Raw genomic sequence first — 23023 nt, 5'->3', positions numbered from 1 at the left:
TAAAGCCCAATTTTATATTAATACAGAAACCAAATTAAGGCAGCTTATGGGATACAAATAGTTACTACGTTCCATAATCATCAGCTAAGATTTGATACACCATTATTTGACTCTTTAAATTTCTCAAAGCGTTCTTAGGAACGTGGCCTACTGATGAGATGGTTTTAACTGCAAAGTTAGAGCACGCTACAGGACATAGGGCAGGATTAACCAAATGAGTCCCATAAGGGTGAACCCTCAAAATTGGCTTGGGGAGGTGTCCAGAGAACCCCCAGAACAGTGTGCAGAGGGGGGATCATTCCATCCGGGAAGCAGAAATGCTTTTGCGGATGGAGCGTTTGTCATGGCACGGCATTAAAGTCCACCCAATATTTTTAATAGAAAGCTGTACTCTGGCAGGTTTCCTCCCTGGTTTGCTAATCATGGTAGAGGGTTAATGAGGATGCGGTATTTCTAGTGTTGCCGCATGTTAATTAAGAATTCAACTCTGCTGCTTGTGAATCACCAGCTGGTGACTGCATTGGTATAAGACTGTAATTAGTCTTTATTTCTCTTTTGGGGATCTTTTATTAAAAAGCTTTGGGGAAGTCTGAAATGACTGGGCATATTTTACACTGTATAAGTGTTTGTGTCTAATTACATAAATGCACAGCTATGATTACACAGACAAATCCCTTCTCTTGAGCGTGCTCTCATTTATTAACATTAGCTTACAAAAGTAGACTCTTCTTCAAAAAACAGGCTTGACAGGGAAACAGTAATTTCCCAATAATGATTTGATATGAAGAAACCAGGAGCAACAAACGTTGACGTTTTTTCTGCTGTGAATTCAGTAACGTTCATGGGTGGGAGTAAGAAGTACGTACACTAAAATGTTCATTTTAAAAATCTTGTGCTGTGTGCCTATTGCATTATACATTACATCTTACGTGATATAGAGACAGGTTTTTGAACAGTCATCAACATAGTCTGAGCTTGATGTCAGCTGCAACCCCCAACTATTGTGGCAGATTTTGAGAGAAGCTCCTTCTAGAACTTGTCCTTCTCATGACAATAACCATCTGCTCTCATGCTGAAGATGCCTGATCTTCAACACTACAAAGATGGAAAATGAAGATGTCTAGTCAGTAAAAGTCCATATTGTTCAAGGTCTGGGCTGTTGAACTTGCATTCCTGTGCTGAACTTCAGCTTCAGCTAACATTTTACATATTGTGGGAAATGAAACGAGAGCTCACTAATTTATAACAGATGGTTTTGAACACGGCGTGGCACCATCTATTTTCTACACCCCAGTACCAAGTTACCTTGATGAGCACATTTGCAAGGGAAATAATGAGAAAATCCGAGACAGAAGACTAGTGCATGTATCTTTTATTTATTTGAGGCTGTTGTTTCTGCATTTCTGGAAGAGTGAAAGATCTGACACTCATAAAGTAATCTATTAATGAATCATTATTGCATGTTTTTATCGACCTAGTCCCGCCCCCCTGTTGCTGAAAGTAATCAGTAGTGCAATTGTATCATTGTGTGAATAGACTATCCACAGTCAGAGTCATCAGTGCTTCTGAATACCAGTTGCTGGAAGCCACAGGAAGAGACAGTGCTCTTGTTTGGCTCCTGCTTGCGGGTTTCCCACAGGTATCTGGTTGACCACTGAGAACAGGAAGCTGGACTAGATGGGCCATTGGCCTGATCCAGCAGGCTTTTTTGTTCTTATTCTAGTGCTTTTCTAAGTTAAATTGTTTTCCCCAGTCCTTAAACTGAAAAGTTGTGATTGGAACAAATGATTTGATTTGATTTATTATATCTCTATGCCACTTTTCATTCAAATGAATCCCAAAACCATTTGCAAACAATAAATAAAAATAACATGACGGAACATAATAGAACATCACAAATAGTACATAATTTGTTGTTGTTGGCATCTATCTGTCTCGGGAGACAATGGAGGAGTGCACTTTTGGGGCTGAAATCAAAAGAACATAATGGAACATCACAAATGCAGCATACATAATATAGGATAATTAACAAATCATCAGTGAAACAGTTACAATTTGTAAAACACTGTTAACAAAACAACTAAAAAATAAGCTAAAAATCACCATTAAAGCAAAAGGCATATTATATGATTAGCAAAACAATACAACATTTAAATCACATAAAACAAAATAAACAACATCAGTTCATACATACTCTCTCCACACCCTCATGACTCATATTCTTTCACTCTATACAGCTCATTAAAATACACAGTCTTATAATGCCCGTGGCAGCAACTCATTTGGGCTGAAGGTGGGGCAGCACAGGTGAGACCAACCACCCTCTGATGGCAAACAGGTCTCTCTCCCTCTCCCCTCCCCTTCTCCTCACAGTTCTTCTTCTGGAAACAGTTCCCTTATGAGGGCTCCTATGGCCGGGGGGCGGGTGAGGCAAGGCAGGTGGAAAAAGCCATTACCTGCTGGCCAACACAGAGTCTTTCTCCCCTCAAATTGGAATTAAAATAGGTTGAGATTATGGCTGTGATGATCAGAAGCAACTGAAGGACCTTTAGGGATGCCGCCTGGCTTTTCAGCTGCCAACCTAGAAGCAACAGAATATGGTGCCTGTGGTAGTGGCAGAGTGCTAGTGGGGGAGCTGAGGTGCTCAGTCAGCATCCATTGCATATGTTCCTCTCACCTGCCATGAGCAAAAAATGGACCCTGATTATTATGCAGCATTTTTCATTAACGGTTGAAATTCAGAGTATCTGTGCTATATGTCTCAATAGCACTTATAAGAATTAAGCTGGTAGAGGGAGGGCATCCAGTTTATTTCCTGTTGTTTCATGCTTCTTTTCTTGCTCTCTCCCCTTGTTCAGTTTGTTATCATAACTGCTCTTTCCCCTCCCTTTTCAGTCTGTCCACAGCCACCCGAACCTGAGAATGGAGGCTACATATGCCACCCGTCCCCCTGCAAAGAGCCATTGACATCTGACAGTGTCATAGAGTATTTATGTGAGGAAGGCTATCTGCTGAAGGGAGACTACAAATATTTGACTTGCAAGAATGGAAAGTGGAACCCAGACATGGAAGTTACCTGTAGGCTCAGCCAAGGTCAGTAATGCTTCACTGTGAATATACTCACTCTCATTTTGTTGAATGCCTTTCAAGTACTAGCACATAAATCAGTGCTTCTCTAGACCTCAGAAAATGCATTGGGTTAACCTTATTATCTAAGGGCACATTGCAACTGCAAACTTGTAATCATGTTTTTCCTGAAGTGTAGGTTGCTATGTGAGAGACATTTCTACCAAAAATCTCTAGCCCATTCCTACCCAAATTCATGACATTCTCACACACCAGTTTTGGTTGTTAAAAAGGTTTCATGCATGACTCTGAATGATTCCCCTTGATCTTCTTTTAAAATAGCAAGCTTGTGGTTTAAGAGCAGCCCTGTAGAGGTTGTCTGATTTCAGATCCCATCAGCTTCAGTGAACCTGGTCAAGTTGAGGGAGAGGGGTCTAATTTGGATACTGCTTGATTGTACCCTGCTTCAGCACAGAATGTTCTCTCTGCCTAGTCCTGCCTGTCTCAAAAATAAAAGAACTTTCCCAAAGTAACTTGACAGTTGTGTCTTGCAAGGTTTTTACCAGTTGGATAGGAATTCCTTTCCCATGACAGAAAGCCAAGAAGTCTGCAGGAAAATGTTTGTCATTTAATTGACCATGAGGTATTGGAGCAGAGGGAGGGAGGAGTGTGTGTAATTGAATAAAATGTTGTGGAAAGGAGAAATTCCCTGCAAGCTGGATGATGTGCTGAAAATCATGCATGTTTTTAAAGATTGTTGGGGTGAGTGGAGGAAGGATTGGTGCTTTCTGCACAACAGGAAGACAGGCTATTAAACAGATAAGATGCAGCAGTCTCACAGTTCACCAATATGCTCGATGAGAAGTTGACTTAGTCATCCAGACATAAATGAGAAAATTTCAACTCCTTGTTTCCTTGATATAAAATGCAATTCAGATGAGAGGTAGGGGTGGGTGGGTGCTAGCCAGTAGGGTTAGCTTGCATTCATGTAACCAAATAGCCTCAACACTTGAAAGGGGCCCTGGCTGTCAAATGGTTAAGGGTCACTTGACAACCCAATGAATGCATTTGGGACAGGTCTCTCCCTAGGACAATTCCACATGGTACTGACTTGAGGACAAAGCTGGCCTTGTGAAGACCAGAGCATCTTTATAATCCTACTTTCTCTCCTAGCCCAGTTTATTAGGACTCTTATTTGGTGATGGGAAACAGCTGCTTCATAAGAAGAAACCATTAAAAAACAATCTTTTCTTTTGCTCTACAGATAAAGGTTCACCTCCAAGTGTAGGAGTGCCCACCCTGTCCATAGTGGCTTCCACAGCAAGCTCTGTAGCTCTCATCCTCCTCTTAGTTGTGTTGTTTGTTTTGCTGCAGCCAAAGCTGAAGTCCTTTCATCACAGCAGGTGAGCTTCTGGGAGTTGGTGGAGATGACCTGTAACTAGAGGGCAGATGTTTGTGCATGCAGATGCTGTTGTCCTGCCTACAATCATGCTTATTGCCTGCTCCTTTTTATTATTCTTTTGGCGTTATTTTCACTCTTGTGGATTTCTTCTCTAGGTTGAGTTCTAGTAGGCAGAGTATCTGCATTCTTTGGCAAAAAGTTGCTATCAGGCTGTTGATCCTGCTGCAAGTCTGCACAACTAAGACTGATCACTAAGCTTAATGCAGTCTAGCAGCTCCATGTTGCGACCTGCAAAGGCTTGATAAGCCTCTTTTTCTTATTGCCTCCAGGGGATTGTAGAAAAGGGGGCGGGGGCCTGTGAAGACTGCATTGGGCTTGATGGTTCTCAAGTTGTGCAGGCCTCTAATGACTGCAGTCTCATAATCTGTAGAGAAGATTCAGCCTTGGTAGTTCCTTGGGAAGCATTCCTTAGGCACAGCTTTTACTGATGAATTTTGGCAGGGGTCCAAAACAGCCTGCTAAAAGCTGTGGCTGCCAAGATCCTACAATTTCCCTTGCTGGTTTGGCCACTGCATGGGCCAAAGAGCTTTCTCACCCTTACCTGCAGGAAAAGGGAGAGTGGGGGCTTGCAGGCTTGACCTTTGTGCAGCTGAGGTGCTCTTGGCACTTCAGTAACACAGTAGCTAAACAACCCCTATCCAGCCTCCCACTTTTGGAGCTGTGGGGAGGGATTGCAGTGCAACTATGTCCACCACCATAGTTCAAAGGTTGGGGGCTGCTCATGCTCACCTGATGGTGGTGATGCACTTGCTGAGTGGAAACTGTGCTTTGGTCTTCACTTAGAGGAATAGGGGAGGGCTTAGTATAGAGGCTTAGTGAGCCTTCCAAGTCTCTGCTGCAGAGGCTGTTAAATGGCAGCAGTTAAGTAGCTATTGCTGTAATACAGGCATTAGTATGTGGGTTCTGGTCACATAGAATCATAGAATTGTAGAGTCAGAAGGGTCTCTGAGGATCATCTAGTCCAACCCCCTGCAATGCAGGAATATGCATCTGTCCCATATGGGGATTGAACTTGCAACCTTGGCATTATCAGCACCATGCTCTAACCAACTGAACTATCCAGGCTTATTCACACAGAGCATATTTTGCAGCGAGGTAGAAGAAAGGCATGTTCTTTTGAGAGAGAAGGGACTTTCCATCTTACTAGTTTTTATACTGGAACAAACAGCGAGCTTCACAGATGCAGAATGAGGCATAATTTTCCTTTCTAAGCCCAGTATCTGAAGTAGCAGGAGGCTTGGTGGTTGGGGAGAGAAAGTCTGCCTCTTAACAAGATAATGAACTCAGGGCAGCAATCATACAACACAGAAATTATTCATTGAGGAGAGCGCCAGAAACATCTGTGGTGCTCTTTTGCAATGTATGTAGGCGATGAGGCCCACAGTAACAGGCACTGCTTTGTTGCTTCATGGCTAATTTCTGCGGCAGTCCTGTCTGCTGTTCTGCTTTTACACTCTCCAATTTTGCATGGAAACAGATCTGAAGCTTAGTCTCAAACCATATAGACATGTTGTCTTTCCTATACCATTCTCTTGGATAATGGACACCCCCTTCCCCCAAAAGAAGAAAACATTTGTGCATTCTTTTTTAAGGTATGCTGTTCTTTGCAGCAGCAGCAGCAGCTGTGAATTGGAACACCCATTTTAGGGGGCGGGCAAACAGAGACCATTAATACTTGTCCATTTCACAGTTATAAAACTCAGCAAAAGCCTATTTCACAGTAGGGAGAGTGGTGATGTTAGCTGTTTCTCTATTAAAGGTAAAGTGCAAAGGGACCCCTGACCATTAGGTCCCGTCACAGACGACTCTGGGGTTGCGGCACTCATCTCTATTTACTGGGCAAGGGAGCCGGCGTACAGCTTCTGGGTCATGTGGCCAGCATGACTAAGCCATTTCTGGCGAACCAGAGCAGTGCACGGAAACGCCATTTACCTTCCCGCCGGAGCGGTACCTATTTATCTACTTGCACTTTGACCTGCTTTTGAACTGCTAGGTCGGCAGGAGCAGGGACCGAGCAACGGGAGCTCACCCCATCACGGGGATTCGAAACGCCAGCCTTCTGATCGGCAAGCCCTAGGCTCAGTGGTTTAGACCACAGTGCAACCCGCGTCCCAGTTTCTCTATTAACCACACACTAGACCACCTCGTTACGCTTAAAAATATATATCAGAAAAATGGGCTGCTGCTACTGAAGCTCAGTTATGAGGGCAAGAACAGAAGCCACAGTAAGAAGGAAGAGATGCATGCACACCTCCCTTGGCTGGCCAGAACAAGGGAGGAGACTGCCACTGAAGCCAGGCCAGGTGACTCAATGGGGGCAAGCAAAAAGTGTGTTATAAGTGATGGAGAGCAGGGAAAGAGTGCGCTTTGGCTGGTGGGTGCAAGAAGGGTGCAGCTCCATCTGCCCCAATTAAAGAGCCACCTCTGATTCTTTAGATTTTGGTTTTCTACTAGGAATTCTGACATTACTTGGGATAGCTATCAGTTCCATTGTCTCAGAAGCTGAAGCCCTTGCTTGAATTGGACATTCGAAATCTTACTCAGTTCTGGAGACTCGATGTGGGTTTGTTAAAACAAACCCACACATATGTGGTGGGAGGAACCCTAGACAGTTCCCTGGAGAGGCTGAGAATTTCCCCTCCTGCTATGGTCTGACACATGCTGTTCTTAGTCACAATATTCCCAGTCAGTCTGTTCTTAACCTGGATATAGGGTTCAGTGCTGAAGCATTCCTGGTTAAGGAGTCTCATCGAGCAGTTAATCTTCCTGACAGACAACTTTTGCTGCTGTATAGACCATTTCTCTGGCTTCGGAGGCAGAGAGCTGTTCCACAGAAGCCCAGCAATATTGCGATACCAGCCCAGGAAGCTAAATGCCTTTTTTTTTAATCAGGGCACTGATTCCAGAGCTGTGGCTCCTTGCCCTGATTATGGGTTTATGGCATAAGGTGTTTGCTATAGTTAATAAATTCACCTCAGTTTTCTGTCTGTTGCTTAACACTCATGAGATACCGTTGGCTGATGAGGTGTATTGTCACACCATGTCCCACCACTCTTCAGCAGCTTCTATAGTCATTTGTGTCAAGTATTTCATGTGTGTGAGTCTTAGTCCCCTCCCCCTCAGTGTATACCTTACAGAGTTAGTATTGCCCAGTGCTGAGTTATGAACTGGGAGTGTCCAAGTTCAAATCTCAGTTCAGCCATGAACGCACAGGGTGGTCTTAACATTGTTCCTTAGTCTCTTCCCTGCCCATCTGCAATGTACAGAGGGATGGTCATATCGCCTGCCTTACATGCTTGTAAGGGCTGAGGTGTAAAGAGCTTAGAAACCTTAAGTGTATTTCCTTTTTCAACCCAAAAGGGAAGCATGGAGTTTGGCTGCCACATGGCTGGTGTGCCCTGGGTGCCATGACAGGCTAGGAAGCTCCTTGTTTCCTTTTCCTGCTCCAGCATTCCAGTTGCCAAATTGTCCCCAGCTTTCCTCCCAGGCTTGGAACTGGGATGGGGATTAGATTGCCAAACAGTTGCTGGGATGAACCCTGCCCACCCACCCCCTGCACCTCCAAGGCCAGGAATCATGCTTCTTGCCTGCCATTGCCAGTGAAAGTGTTGAAGTCCAGTTATGCTGGCTGATTTCAAGTATAAAGTGTAATGAAACAGCATGTCAAGAAGAACTGCTTTTGTATTCTTGGGCACCACCGAACATAATGTGGATTCTTTCTCTAAAATTCAAATGCAGGCGTGATCAAGGTGTTTCTGGGGACCAGGTGTCCATCGTGGTGGATGGAGTCCAGGTGGCGCTGCCATCCTATGAAGAAGCTGTCTATGGCAGTGCTGGGAACTGCATACCTCCTTCGGATTCACGGGTACAGATTGTCCTTTCGGAGGGAGCTGGGCAAAGTGGAGCGAGGGAGATGCAGCAGCCACCAGACCAAGTGGGTCACAACTGCTTTGCTGGGGAGGATGAAATCCCTGGACGCTCTGGACTGTGTGAAGCTGGCAGCTCTCACCACTCGGAGGCTGTTCTAGTTCATCAGGCGACCACGTCCTCTTGGGTTGCTGGTGCATCTTGTAGCAGACCTGGGCACAAAGAAGCTCCAGACTCAGAAAGCAGTGATGTACAAAGCCTTCTATCACTTGCTTCCTCAGAGGAGTACACTGATGGTAAGCAAACTGAAAAATAAGTCTTTCACCTAAACTCCTGCTAATTGGAATTTTAAAAGTGCATATATCCTAGTGTTTCCAAAGTGCCTTTCACCTTATAGTGGAACATTTACAAGGAGAAGTACTTTATTAAAAGTACTAGGATCCTCCTCCCTTCTCTTCCCCCTTTCTCCAACGCACAATCCCTAACAGCGTTCTGGTATAAGTCATTCAGTAATGGACTGAGTAATGATGTTGCTTCTGGTGAGTAATGATGTTGCTTCTGATGGCCATTCATTGGTCATAAAAACTGGCAATCACAGTTGTACTGCACATTCTGGGGAAACCCCCCCCCCCTGCACATTACAGTTTTTTCTTTGTGAGTGGAAAGAAGTGGATCATAGCTGCTAACTAGCAGCACCTAGACTGGTGACTAGGAGTGGCCGCTGGGACCATTTAACACCGGTCTTAAAGGATATTCATTGCAGAGGCAGAGCTAGCTGGTCTGGCACCTGGAGCGGTGTGCACTGGGGGGGGCTAGTGTTCCGGGGGCGGGGCTGCGTCCCAGGGGGTGCTGCCCACAGTGAGCATCCGGGGGGTGCGCCGCCCACCGCAAGCGTCCTGGGGGCGGGACAGCAATGCCACACCCCCTCAGGGATGACACCCGGGGCGGGCCACACCCACCTTGCTCTGCCTCTGCTTCATTGGTTCCCAGTGTGTTTCCAAGCACAATTCAAAGTGTTGGTGCTGACCTTTAAAGTCTTAAACGGCCTCGGCCCTCTCCTTCCTCATCATTCAGCCTGGACACTGAGGTCCTCCTCCGAGGGCCTTCTGCTAGTTTCTTCACTGTGAGAAGCGAGGTTACAGGAAACCAGGCAAGAGGGCCTTCTCGGTAGCGGAGCCCTCCCTGTGGAATGCCCTCCCATCAGATGTCAAGGAAAGAAACAACTATCTGACTTTTAGAAGACATCTGAAGGCAGCCCAGTATCAGGAAGTTTTTAATGTTTGATGTTTTAGTATGTTCTGATGTATGCTGTGAGCTGCCCAGAGTGGCTGGGAAAACTCAGCCAGATTTGCGGGGTATAAATAATAACTTTATTTATTTATTTATTTATTTATTTATTTATTTATTTATTACTATCAAAAACTTGTGCCCACCAGATAGCCTTCTATGAGACCCAATTTTTGCTTCCCATCACAAATAAAATTGTCCGTGTTTGAAACAAGCCAAGAACAACAACAAAAGCACATCCTTATCTTGTAATCTGAATAAACTCTACCAAATTAGTAAAGTGTTCTAAATGTGCATAATTTGTTCCAGCTGCTGAACTCCGGATTTTGTATTTTCATGTGGATGACAGAAAGTGCAGGATGTTGTGTGTGGAGGGGAAGAGGGAAGTTGATCCTTTCTGCTGTGATTATTTTGCAGTCCTTTGACACCTGCTGAAGAAAGCAGCTTTAGTCAGTAAGCCTTAGTCTCTCATCCCAAGAAAATCCTCAATAGTTAAGAGACTTTGGGGCTTTGCTAGGGGAAAGTCCTTGAAGAAGCATGACTGACAAGGGTTTTAAAGGGTGGCTCATTTTTATAGAAGCTTGACATGGTCAAATAAGAACTTGATAAACGGAAAGGGCTTTATGGACAGCCGAGACTTATATCAAGACTGTGCTGTGTGGTATTTCAGATATGGAACGTAAACACAAAAGATTGTTTAACTTGTCTTTTTTTCCCTCTCTTCCTCTCTCCCAATCCAGATATTCCATTGTTGAAAGAAGCATGAGGCTTGCTGTGTTTGTCTAGCCTTTTCTCTCCATTTTCCTTCTTCCGGGATGGTGAGCACTCCTCGCAGACTTTCCCCACCTTCATGCGCTGTGCCCTGAATACCTCCAGACGCATACCCCATAGCTGAAGATCCAAAGGATGCCGCCAGGATGCCTCCTCGATGCATCAGTGGGGTGTACAGGGTGCCAGCCGTTCCTCCCCACATTTTATCTACATTAAGGGGGGGGGGCTTCAGTGGCGTCAGTGGACTTAAGCTCCTCATACCTCTCCCCTACCCCACCAAATGTTTGAGTGTGGTCCCTGGAGAGCTGCTATTTACTTGTGCCTTGCTCCTTCTCACACTGGCTTGTTGCAGCTTCTCGTGGGCTTTACTAGCTTCTGGATTTCTGCTCAGAAAGCAGGGCCAAAAAACAACAACCAAGCTTGCTTTTCTGGGTGCAAAGAGTTTCCTTCCATTTATTCACTGTCTTATGAAGGCAAGTCAGAACACCTCTGGATGGGCTGTGAGGAGGGGTGGGTCAGAGTCCAGTTGTAGTGACATACACATACTGAAGCCCTCAGTTGTTTTCAGCAACATAGACTACTTAACGTAGCTGCACTTGAACTTGGGCAGTGTTGGCTATATTAAAGGCCACTGCAACTTGCTGATCTTTTTCTTTTAAAGAAAAGCAAGATCATTAATGGCAAGCTTAGGCTGCCACTTGCTTTTCTTTGTTTCCCAAAGAGAGGGAGAAAGTGAACACTTGTCGGGGTGAAGTGTCTGTACCTCTGCAAGCTTCCATTTAAACAAAACAAAACTGTCCCCCCTCTATCTTGGTTCATCAAGGACGATTCTCTAAACTTGGTGTGAGCTGAAGTCTAGGGTTGTCTTGAGACAAACAGCTTAGAGCAATTCAATCTATGACCAGATTTAAGAGCACTTGCATTGAGAAGCCCACATGGAAAATGACTGCCCTCTTCCTAGAACAGCCAGCCTGCCAGCAATACAACAGCTGTACCATAGTCAATCCAAAGCCTTTCATCTTGGAGTGTGTTGAGCTCATTTTCTGTGGAATGACTGTAGGATGTCAGTGTGTGCGCACATTGTGCTGTTCCCCAAGTAGGGTTCATCACCTATGCCTTTACTTTGACCCACCTTAATGAGAGAGCAATTTTGGCCTCACCACTTTATTTTTGTTGCTGTTGTTGGGTCCCATCCTTGTGAAAGCAATGCCAGGGCTTTTAGCGCTTAGCCTGCATTGCTTATGTCTTCCTCCTGGTTCTGTTAGAACCTAGTCATTGGAAAATGGATCACCATTAGCAAGTACCTAGCTTTTTGTATCTGGCATGTCCTGTTTGCCTTTAATGAATAACAGTGATAGTCTGCCTTAAAACAAAATAGAATGGAAAGAGCCATGCTGCTGTCTTTACCCTTTTGGAAGACCCCTTGTCCCAGTTTCTTCCTCCACCCACTCCCATTGCACACTGCTTCTTTCTATGCAGGGAATATGTTCACTTACCTCCACCTTTTTCCATATAAATATACTTATTGCTCTTGTTTATCTAGCCCTCTGTGGTCATTGCATTGCAGTTTGATGGCATCATGGAAGTATAAATTCCCAGATTTTCCCCAGTGAGCCTTCCTTAATGGAACAGTTCTGTGACCTTTCCTAAAGATTCCTACAACAAAAGTGGAATGGCTTGGTTGCCAGTTCTCACACTTGGCCCTGTCTTAAAGCCAGGGTGAGCACACAGAACCACAGTGTGCTTTAAAATATCAAGGGAACTAGAAAGCCCTCCTTTGAAAAATGGAAGTGGCAGAGGTCAACCCCGTTTACTGCTTCTTAACAATGCACTGACATGGGAGACAACTGTGGAAAAAGGCAGCACTTTGCCTTTCTCCCCCAACCTGCCTACCACCAAAAAATCTGAATGGGAAGCAGCACAATTCCCTGGGCCACTGTCCGTGTTCTCCAGCATCAGATGGGCATTGCACACTGTGCACATTCCACACAAAAGCACACAGTTTGGTACTGAATATAGACCCAAGCATTCAGATAATTACATGTTGCAGCTTTAATTCAAAGCTGTTTAGCTCCTTTGTGAAAATTGCCTTGCAAATCTGTGGGTGATGCATCTGATTGAAATCAGACCATCGTCTTTTCATCACCGGCTTATTTGTATGCTGCTTTCTCACAGGATTTTGCTCAGATTGGTTCACAATGTATGTAGGGACTGGCAACCGCAATTAAAAGAACGTAAGAAAAAATAATGATAATGATAATTAGAAAAACACATCATTTAAAAATCAATATGTACGGTGCTGTGGAAAACAATATACACATGCTAACGTAACAGTTTAAAATTAAGCAGAAGAGAGAATAAAGTCTCGGGGCTCTGCATAGTTCCTCATGCTTCATCCTGATTAGCAGAAGCAAACTAAATTGCCCAAGAGTAATCCAATGGATGGCAATTAGTTTGCTTTTTAGAATGTATACAGGCCACACAAATGTGGATTGCCTTGATGCCCAATATTGGCTGTTATCACAGAATACATACATGGCCCTAACCTTAGGCTTTCCAGGCTTGCTCTTTGAGACCCCCAGTGGTAGAGCAGGTTCTCTCACCTTGTTCAGAGAGTGCTGCTCTTCTTCAGTGTGGTGTTTAGATCAGCCTTCACTAACTGGATGCCCTCCAGATGATTTGGAGTACAGTTCCCATCAGCCCCAGCCAACACAGCCATGCTGTGGCTTAGATTCCTCTGCTGTTTATAAAAGAAAGCCCCCCCTCTACCCTGCCTTGATATATTTGGGATGATGTTGCATGGGGAGGTTATATCAGCAATTAAAGAGCACCATTTATGCAGAAGGATTTAGCTGTGCCCATATCTATCGTCTTGAGTTGCAGTGACAGAACTCCTGCTAAATGTTTTGGACGGTGTGAAAGAGTGGCAGAATTTTGGGTGACACCTAGCCCAAAGAAAAGTATCTGGTTTCTTCCTTTTTTGTTTAACAATAGAATGAAGCAATAACACCACTCTTAATTTCCACCCCCCCATTCACCTGTGGATGGTTCATATTTTTGTGCAGATACATGAAGAGTCAGATATAAACTTGGGTTTTAAATCTGGAATAGGCATTTCACCTGAGTAATTTAAATGAGGGACACAAAAGAACTTTATGGTTGAAATCTTATGGGAGACAACAGAAGAGCAGTTTTTCTCTTTCATAAAATTTGGTTTTCGAAAAATGAAATACAAATGTTATGGTCTTCAGGCTAAGAATGTAGGTGCCCCCTTTTTTAAGATTTTCTATTCTCAGGTTCTTAAATACAAATTTATGAAGGGCAAGAATAGCAATAGCTATTATCTATAATGCTCAGGGCATCTATTCTAATGCTCAGGCTGGAAATGAAGGGGGTCCTCTGTTTTAAAACCATGACACATTTTTTAAGAATTCTGAGACATCAGTTGAAACAACCACTGGCCCAATGCTGTGTGGCTGTTAGGTGCCTAATAAGTCAACTAATTTAATTAAATTCTTCCAGTCTTGTGTACAGAATGCCAGATGCTGCAAGGACACACTTTGTGCCTGGCAAGAGTAAAACTCATCTAAGGTTGTATTTGTCTGCTTTTGAAAATTGTAGGCATCTAGAATTTGATTCTGCAGGCTCACCTTGCCCTTTGAATGCTGGAACATAACACCTCTGATAAATGAGTGGTTCCCATGCCATGTCACCCTCCATTTAGAATATTGGTTGATCATATGAAACTGCCTTATACTGAGTTAATGCTGGTCCAGGAAAGTCTACTCTGACTGGCAGAGGTCTTTCCCAGCTGAAGTGGTGTGTGTGTGTGTGTGTGTGTGTGTGTGTGTGCGTGTGTGCATGTGAAGAGCTGAGGAATTGAATGTGGAACCTCTTGTGTACACTGCATGTACTCTACCACTGATCAATAGCTCTTCCCTTATACTTCCATGCACCTAGTGCTAAAAGCAAGATAACACTTGTTTAAACTAAAATGCAGCACTTCTCCAGTGGTTAGATACCTACTGTGGTAAGCTGCCAGGATATTTGTGCATCCAGTTTATGTATGGCACATACAGCAAGTGTCTCTTAAAACAGCTGCTGCTGACATTGGAGACCTGCTGGAGAGAGGGCAGGAGTCAAGATTGTCTGTTTGAGGTATGATGAGGCCCATTAACTACCGATGTCCCAAGAAGCTTTAGCATTTACAGGAAGCCTGATGTCCTTGCCATGGTGTCACTCCTGTTGTAGGAAAATCTGAAACCTGGGAGCCCATGCAAGTTGCGGCAAATAGGATTACCATTTAGGTTGCAATATCATACACATTTACCTGGAAGTAAGTCCCACTTAACTTAGTGAGGCTTACTTTTCATCAAACTCTTGTAGGATTGTGCATTCAGGTTTTTCAAGTGCTTAGCTTTGAAACTTGCTCTCACGTAAAATAAGTTGGAGCAAGAGGTGAAGTAAGACATTGGATTGGCTTTCCATTTTTAATGGCATGAATACAGTAGGCTTTGATGCACCCTACAGATTGAGAAAAAACAGGCAGGATAATGGATGAAGGGGGACTGGAGGGGCTGGACACTTGAGTGCAGGCTTCTTTTGCATCAACTCTTTTCTAGGGCCACTTCTGGTACACATTTTTTTCTCACTGGAGCGCTTTTGTATGATAATTCCTTGCAGCATTTTTAGGCAGAGTGTTAAATGCATGTTACTAACTCTGAGAGAGAAAGGTGCCGCCCAACTCCTCATTGCCTTTTAGAAGTGGAGATTGAAAGGGCTTCTTTGTACACTCTATACTTATTTTTACCACTTTCTCGTTGAGAGATTTTCTTTTGGATACCACAGGGGCTGCCAGGGGCTTTTTGCACATGAGAATGCATGCTCATGTCTACCAAATAAATGAGTAAATACCACATTAGTTGGTTTCTGTGGCGCATGGGGTGAGCATTTCCAAAATCAAGATGCTCGTGGTACCTGCACTAGGGTAATATAGCACATGCACAACTGAAACTGTTAGTGTACTGTTTCTTAATCCTTGTGAGGAAGTCTGTGACATCCTTGACCAACCTGCTGCCCACCAGAGGTTTCTTACTACAATGTTTTCAGGTGGTTTAAGCAGTACTGGATGCATTGTATTACAGCTCTACCATCATTTCCAAATATGATGTACACGTTCAGAAAAACAAAGTTGGGCATGAGTTAAGATCAGTTCACAATTTACACGTCTATGGAGTGACTACTGTCTAGTGTCTGTAAACACGTCAATACGTGCATTTCTGTCACACTTTCTTATTGGTATGGGGAAACCTGTGGACCTCCAGATGTTGTGGGACTACACCTCCAATTATCCCTGACCATTATCCATCCTGGTTGGGGCTGATGAGTGTTCCCACCCCTGCATCTACAATAGATGTTGTGCCCACAGCAGAAAGAACTGCTGTTTTGATGCGTGAATCAGCCCTCTGTTTCCCTTACTGCTTTTATAGTAGCATAGTGAGCATACAAACAAAGGACTGAGTATGGGGGTTTTTTTTGGTAGGAAACCTTCCATTGGCTCGATTCATGTTAGGTAGTATCCTATGGAGATCTCTCTCTCTCTCTCTCTCTCTCTCTCTCTCTCTCTCTCTCTCTCTCTCTCATGCTTCAGTCCTGGGCTTCTTTCCTGTAGATTTTTAAAAAATTGCTTTTGGAGTTGACCGCCTCTGTCACTTTATTAAGATTTCAATGCTTGCACCAGAGGAGATGTGTGTTGAATGGTGAACACTTCTATGTTAATATATATCTTGAGATACTGGCTTCTGCTAATACTGGTTGTCCATTTCTACTGGAGATAGCACTGCTGCATTTGCTTTTACATGGAAGCTCACACAGTTCAGACCAAATGTTCCATCAGAACAAGCACTTGCACACCTTCTGTTACCCAGTGGGCAGGCTGCAGGTAGTTGGAGATGCAAACACACAGGGAGAACCTGGTTGCCTTCAGTGCTTTTTATTTGTTTGTAATCTGAGTTGCACCACTATGAAACTATTTGCAGAATGGTACTCGTATATATGTGGGATTTAAAAATACCATAACGCTGTGCAGGATGTCAATCAGTTTTTATTTTGCTTTATTTTATATATATATATTTTTCTGGTATCCTGTACATTGAAGTGGGTGTGAAGATAGTATTTTAATATTTGTACAAAGTTTAATTTAATTTCAATTATTCTATGTATATAACTGCATTTCTAAATTAAAAAAAATCTTTTGAAGTTAATTGCTTGAGGGTTTTTTTTGCCTGTACAAGAAGTATTTTGATGTGATCCTGCTTCCTTCCTTCCTGATACCATACAGCTGAATAATGGCCCGTTTATCAAGCTCATAGAACAGAAGACTCATCAATTTGGAAAGCAAATTTCTCTGCTGGCAGAGAAATTGCTAGCACGCCTCCTTCATAGAATTGTAGAGTTGGAAGGGACCACAAGAGTCATCTAGTCAAACCACCTGCAAAATCTTTTGCCCAATGTGGGGCTCCAACCCATAACTCTGAGAATTAGAGTCTCAATGCTGTACCGAATGAGCTGTTCAGCAGCTGTTCAGCAACTGGCTCACCTGGGCAGAGAGACACCCCTATTCAATCTCTAACCCCTTCCCCCCAAACAGCCCAGCATGTTTGGATTGCTCTGTTACTAAGGATCTTTTGTGTTTTTCCAGCCTGGCAGTTTTCTTATATGGCAAGCTTGAGGCAAAGTATTTCCATTTTGGGAGACATGGTGCATTTATTTTTATTTTTTTTTAAGTCTGAATAGTCAAAAGTGGCCAAGAAAACCCACTTGAGATCCTCACCAGTTCATTCTGCATCAGGGAGATCCTACTTTCGTTCTGACAAGTTCCAAATTTGTCTGAAACAGCCCCACTTGGTTTGGGAGTCATCGGTCTCTTTTTTTACACCCATGCTACTTGGTGATAGTTTAAAAGCTGATTGTTCTTTCCATTTTGGTGGAGAGTGGGTGGCCACGGGTGAGAACCCAGATGGCTGAGAACTGAGCTGTGAAAGGAAACATATATTTGGACACTCAGGTTTGGAGGGACCTAAACAAGAAAGTTCAGGAACTAGCCATGGTATCCACTTTATTTGCTGAGAGGCAGAGATAAGGAAAAAGGAAAGGACCCCTGCTAGGCCTTTTCTGAGAGGGAAAGGCAAGAATTAAATTCACACGCTACTCAAGCTGAGATTTCCTGTGTACTTGTGGTTAATAAAGTCAAAGATTTGGTGTTACAAAATGTTAATGTTTACTGGAAGCTTAAAATGTTGGATTGGTCTCTAGGTTCAAAACATCTTTGGTTTCACAGATTACAGGTGAAACTCGGAAAATTAGAATATCGTGGAAAAGTTCATTTATTTCAGTAATTCAACTTAAAAGGTGAAAATAATATATGAGATACAGTAGACTCATGACATGCAAAGCGAGATATGTCAAGCCTTTATTTGTTATAATTGTGATGATCATGGCATACAGCTGATGGAAACCCCAAATTAACAATCTCAGAAAATTAGAATATTAAATGAAATCAGCAAAACAAGGACTGCAAATAGAGCAATATTGGACCTCTAAGAAGTAGAAGCATGCATATGTATTCAGTGCTTGGTTTGGGCCCCTGTAGGTGCTTATAAATTCACTACTACACCAAAAGACAAAGAGGGATTAAGTGAGGGATTCACAGCACCCTTATACTCATTCTTGCTCTCCCATCCACGCAGAAACACAAATACTTAAGTTGCTGAACATCATAGGAGTGTACTCTTAACATGGCTTCCCATAAGCCAAAGAATTTGGTTAAGATGCACAATTGTAACATTCTGATGCAACATTAGGTCAATGGAATATCAGTGTTCTGCTCTTAGCAGAGGAAAAGGATTGGGAAACAAGACCAAGGGAAAGTACAGAATGAGTGCCAATGCTGGAGAACATGGTTGCTACATCCATAGCACAAATGTTAAAGAACCGACCAAAAGCCCATGTAGTCCAGCATCCTTTTCTCGTAGTAGCCAACCAGATGACAACGGGAAGCCTGCAAAGTGGACCTGAGTGCAACAGAACCACCCCTAGCTCCAGGTCGTTTATGGACAAGTTAAAAAGCACAATCATGGGGATTTTCAAGTTCTGTCACTTCCTTCTTACAAAACACTGATATAGCAGTAGCCCAGGTGGTTTCTTCAACCTGGAGGGGGATAGAGGACTAGATGAAAAGATCTAGTCAAGCAGGCAATACAGCAACAGGAAAGTGAGATACCAGGAGGAGGAACCCAAAACTGGAATGGCAAGCTACATCTATCAGCCCTTGATAAGGAGAGGTGATAAGGGTAAACTCGCCATTCCAGTTTTGGTTTCATCTTCCTGGTATCTCACTATCCTCACCTATCAATAAAGGTGGTGTCTCTTCACACCTTTTATGGTTCTATAACCTCCATGTATATCTTCAATTGCCATAACTTCTTCCAAAGAATCCTTTACAAAGCGGCTGTAATGGCTTTGGAATCATTCACCCTTTCTCCTCTTATTATATTTATTATAAAAGTATTTATATACTGCTATTCATTTTTTTTAAAAAACAACCAGTGGCTTACAACAGTGTGTGTGTGTGTGTGTGTGTGTGTGTGTGTGTGTAAAACAGTAACTAAGTTGGTGTGTGCGGCAGAGTCTACAAAAAGCTTAAAATTGTTAGCCTTTAATTGCCACAAGACTCATTACCACTTGTAAAGATGCCCAATGTTTCTTGAAAGTATAGAGGTCAGCATTACAGTGGTCCATATGGTGATACTATAGTCTTGCATGCAGTATTATGATACCTTTATTTTCCACCTTACTGTAACAACCCCTTTAGGTTTTCAGTTTTGTAAGCATGCATTTGCATGCATTTTTGAACGGTCTTATTTTGGTATAAATGATTACTTTTGCTTGAAAAACAGCACTTAGACAGTAACTTCCAAAGCAGCCCTGACCTGCAACTAGTCTTCTCAACTCTGACTGCCAGAGCCTATTGCAGGAGTTAGCTGAGGCTGAATTTGTTGCTATCTTTCATTCTGCTTTCCTTACCTTAACCCCCAAAGCCATTGAAGGTGGGTGTGATTTGTCTATCACACAGCTAAGTTTATAAACTAAGTCAAACCACAGGCTGTAAGTGGGGAAATGAGCACCAGGCTTTTAAAATGCTCTTTCCTGTGTAGGCGGGTTTCGTGTAAGGTGTGTGGGTGGTGACCGCAGCTTCAGGGGAACTGGCTTTTTTTTTATAATTATTTGTTCATTGTTTTGCGCAAGGTCAGGCTTTCCTGCAACACTTGCAGCTGGGATTATTTTTCCCCTTCCAGTGTTTATCTGACAAATCATGTACTGGAAAGAATTTGTCTCTATGGTTTCATGCCTGTAATAGTGAGGTGGGGTATATGCGACATGACTGAGCTAGTCAGAGGGTGAGGAAGGAAGTATTTGTGTCTCAGATAAGGAATTGTGGTTATGCTTCTGTAAACCAGAATGGGGCATTCCAAGCATCTAAAGGCCTGAACCAGGCAAAGAGAAGTGTCTGCCTCTGTCCTTCAAGCCTGCCCAACGGAAAGCAGCCAAAGAATAAGAATAACGCTGCTAAGACAACAATGCCCATTTACACCACAAAGAACTCATAACCCACCTACTTTCGGCAGCCAGAAACACCATAACCAGACACGGGAGAGACCTGTCAGGAGTAAGCATGGACCAATGGTACCAAATAGTATGGGAAACAGCCCTACTAGAAAAATTAACTAATAAACTGAAACTGACACGGGGACAAACAGAAGAAGATGCCTTCACCCCGGTATGGCTCCCCTTTATCACATACACAGCCCAACAGGACAATGACAATAATCCACCAACAGCATACAAATCAATATGGCTAACCTGATCCGAAACACCCACCCACCTCACTCACACACGAAAACAAAGATCACCACAGCCAATCACAAGCAAACAATCACACCCTAGGCCAACCCCAACCTCTCTCACCACCAAAGGAACACAAGTGAACAACACAAGCAATGCTGACACCAAACTCTACATACATTAAACATAATACATACATTAAACACCACCACCCGACCCCACCCCCATCCATCTTCCCTGTCTCCACCCCCCTTTCTTTTTTCTTTTCTTTTTTCTTCTCCCCCTAATGCCTCAACAAATGAAACAGATTTGTAAAAATGTTACATGGAAAAAAACCAAAAACCAGGCATTGCACTTACTTCTGTAAAACAAGAAAATCCTTAATAAAATATATATATAAAAAAAGAATAACGCTGCTGTCTCGCTCAGCCAGCCAGCACTTTGTCAATCAGTTCAGCTCATTGCAGAAATTGCTTCCAAGCCATTCAAATCCATGGGGTTTGTTTGCCTGCACGATCCAATCAGCACTCATTATATGCACTTCTTTGGCCTGTAAACAATGTTAAGGATGATTTGCGGTGCCTTTGGTTCACTGCTCATGCTCTCTCCAGCTCAGCCTCCCTTCATTAAAGCCTTAATTTCCATCTAGCGAGAGCGTTCTCAAAAGGGCAAAATACAAATTAACAAACCCTTCATTGAGGGATTTGAGATTAAGGGTTATCGGATTTTACAATTGCGTAACCTGCTGTGACATTAAACGCAGAATAGCCTTTTGCCCTCATCCCTGACTCAAATGTGTCAGTATTTGTAAATGCACTTCCTTGCATTCACCCTGGCTCCTCCTGTTCCTGTTTCCCTCCAGGGGTTGATGCTTGAGCTCTAAACACCTTGCGGTGACGCGGGGTGAGTTTCAGAGAAACGGGTAGTGAGTTTGCAGCCCTGTTGTGCTGGAGAGAGGCTGCTCATAACAGGGAAAGACTGAGACCCCGTCTGCACTGTACATTTAGAGTGGCATCATACTGTTTTGAACAGTCATGGCTTGCCCCAAAGAATCAAGTAGTTCCTTAAGGCTGCTGAGAGGTGTGATATGATACTGCTTTATATGTATAGTGTCAATGAGGCCTAGGAGGTGTGAGCATGGAAGAGCTGATACTGTTCCGTTTGCCTTGCTCTTACATGTGCAGTGCTATTTTTCTAGAAAAAGAGGTGCCAGAATGCACCATGGACGCCTTCCTTGTTTTCTTCAAATGGCAATTGCGCCCACCTGAGAGGTGTCCGAACTGAGTTCTGGCTGAAAAAAAGCTCTGTATGTAAGACGGTTGCAATAGAGAAAGCCCTTTCACCACACTTGTCTCCCTCCGACCCACCCCACCAAAGACTCTGTGGTCTTGACAGAACTGATAGTTCAGCTTTTCAAACGGCTTAAAAGGAAGAATGCAGGGATCTACTAAGAATAAAGGGAAGTATGAGCCAGAAGGGGGAAAGTGTGCTTATCGGTGGAGAACAGGCCCTGGTTTTGTCATTGAAATACAGTCATCCGTCAGTCCCAGCTGTAGATTGTTTGCCTCAAAATAGTCTGCTAGTAGGAACTCTCCCATGCAGCCTTAACAATCTCCTCCTGCGCCGGTCAATGTGCTTTGCTGTGGGGCCACACAGTGCTCTTTTATCTCCCTTATTTTACTCTGTGATTATCCTTTTATGTGCAGCTCCGCTTTTAATCGTGAACCCTTAAAAGCGCAAGGGAGGAAAGGAGGCAAGAATGGAGAGAGGGAGCCCCAAGAGAGCTTCTGACACGGAAGGCGTCTGCACACAAAAGAGAGGATCCCATCCTGCTGCCTCTGGGGCCTGGCTGCCAGCTGCTCTGCCATAAAGGACAGGCATGACATCACAACTTCCACATCTCCCCATGAAAAGTGCTGAGTTGCTCTGTCCTGCAACAATACAGATAGCACATTGTGAATCACAAAAGGGCCATATTCCATCTGCGCTGAGGGAGATGAGGAGTGACTGCGGAAACACAGAAGCGCTGTATTCAGTGATTGTTTACAAGATGACTAAAATCTTCACATGCCTTACGATACCACACACATTCCCTTCAGCTGGGCCTGCAGTCTCTGCAAGACACACGTGCTTGAGGGGGGGGGGGAATTTGGTTGGATTTCTCTCCCACTGGGTGTACCGTAGGCCGCCTTCATTAATGTCTACGTTTCTTGATCTGGACAAGAAACTTGGCCAAGATCTGGACACTAAATCCAGTGGGGTGCCATTGGATAACAACAACAATTTATTTATACAACAACAACAACAAATTATTTATACCCTGCCCTCTCCTGTCAAGACCGGGCTCAGGGTGGCTAACACCAAATATAAAATACAGTAAAACAACAACAACACAAAACCCAATTGATTAAAATACAGCTTAAAATGCAGCCTTGTTTTACTGGCAGCACATAAATCAAGACCTTAAGGGGAGGAAACATCAAATATTAACCAGGGCCAGTTATCCATGCTGGTCCTACATGGGTCAGCAAAAGGGCCAAGGGAAAATTTATATGCAGGATCCCACATAAGGGGTTCCATCAAAAAAAAGAAGAAGAAGAAGAAAGGGGGGGTCAGACTGGGTCCAGACCAAAGGCCTGCCGGAACAGCTCTGTCTTGCAGGCCCTG

General features: G+C 43.7%; 3 protein-coding genes across 6 annotated transcripts in view; 2 read left to right on the top strand and 1 right to left on the bottom strand.

The window, feature by feature from the left end:
• The window catches only part of SUSD6 (sushi domain containing 6), a 61742-nt gene extending 45026 nt beyond the window's left edge, over positions 1-16716 (top strand). For all 4 annotated transcript variants that reach the window (XM_082226664.1, XM_082226662.1, XM_082226665.1 and 1 more), the window contains exons 3-6: positions 2896-3093; positions 4331-4469; positions 8267-8691; positions 10423-16716. In XM_082226664.1, coding sequence (XP_082082790.1) covers positions 2896-3093; positions 4331-4469; positions 8267-8691; positions 10423-10448 — 788 coding nt within the window. In that variant the 3' untranslated portion in view covers positions 10449-16716. The remainder of the gene's footprint in view (positions 1-2895; positions 3094-4330; positions 4470-8266; positions 8692-10422) is intronic.
• CCDC177 (coiled-coil domain containing 177) overlaps positions 1-23023 on the bottom strand; it is a 230764-nt gene that overhangs the window by 62022 nt on the left and 145719 nt on the right. The window lies entirely within an intron of this gene.
• Positions 1-23023, top strand: part of PLEKHD1 (pleckstrin homology and coiled-coil domain containing D1) — a 195765-nt gene that overhangs the window by 110387 nt on the left and 62355 nt on the right. The gene's annotated exons all lie outside the window — the stretch shown is intronic.

The sequence above is a fragment of the Podarcis vaucheri genome (genome assembly GCF_965113315.1).
Source record: "Podarcis vaucheri genome assembly, chromosome: 1".
In the NCBI taxonomy this organism is placed as follows: domain Eukaryota; kingdom Metazoa; phylum Chordata; class Lepidosauria; order Squamata; family Lacertidae; genus Podarcis; species Podarcis vaucheri.
The sequence above is the reverse complement of the archived record's forward strand: the minus strand, read 5'-3'. Positions and strand labels throughout refer to the sequence as shown.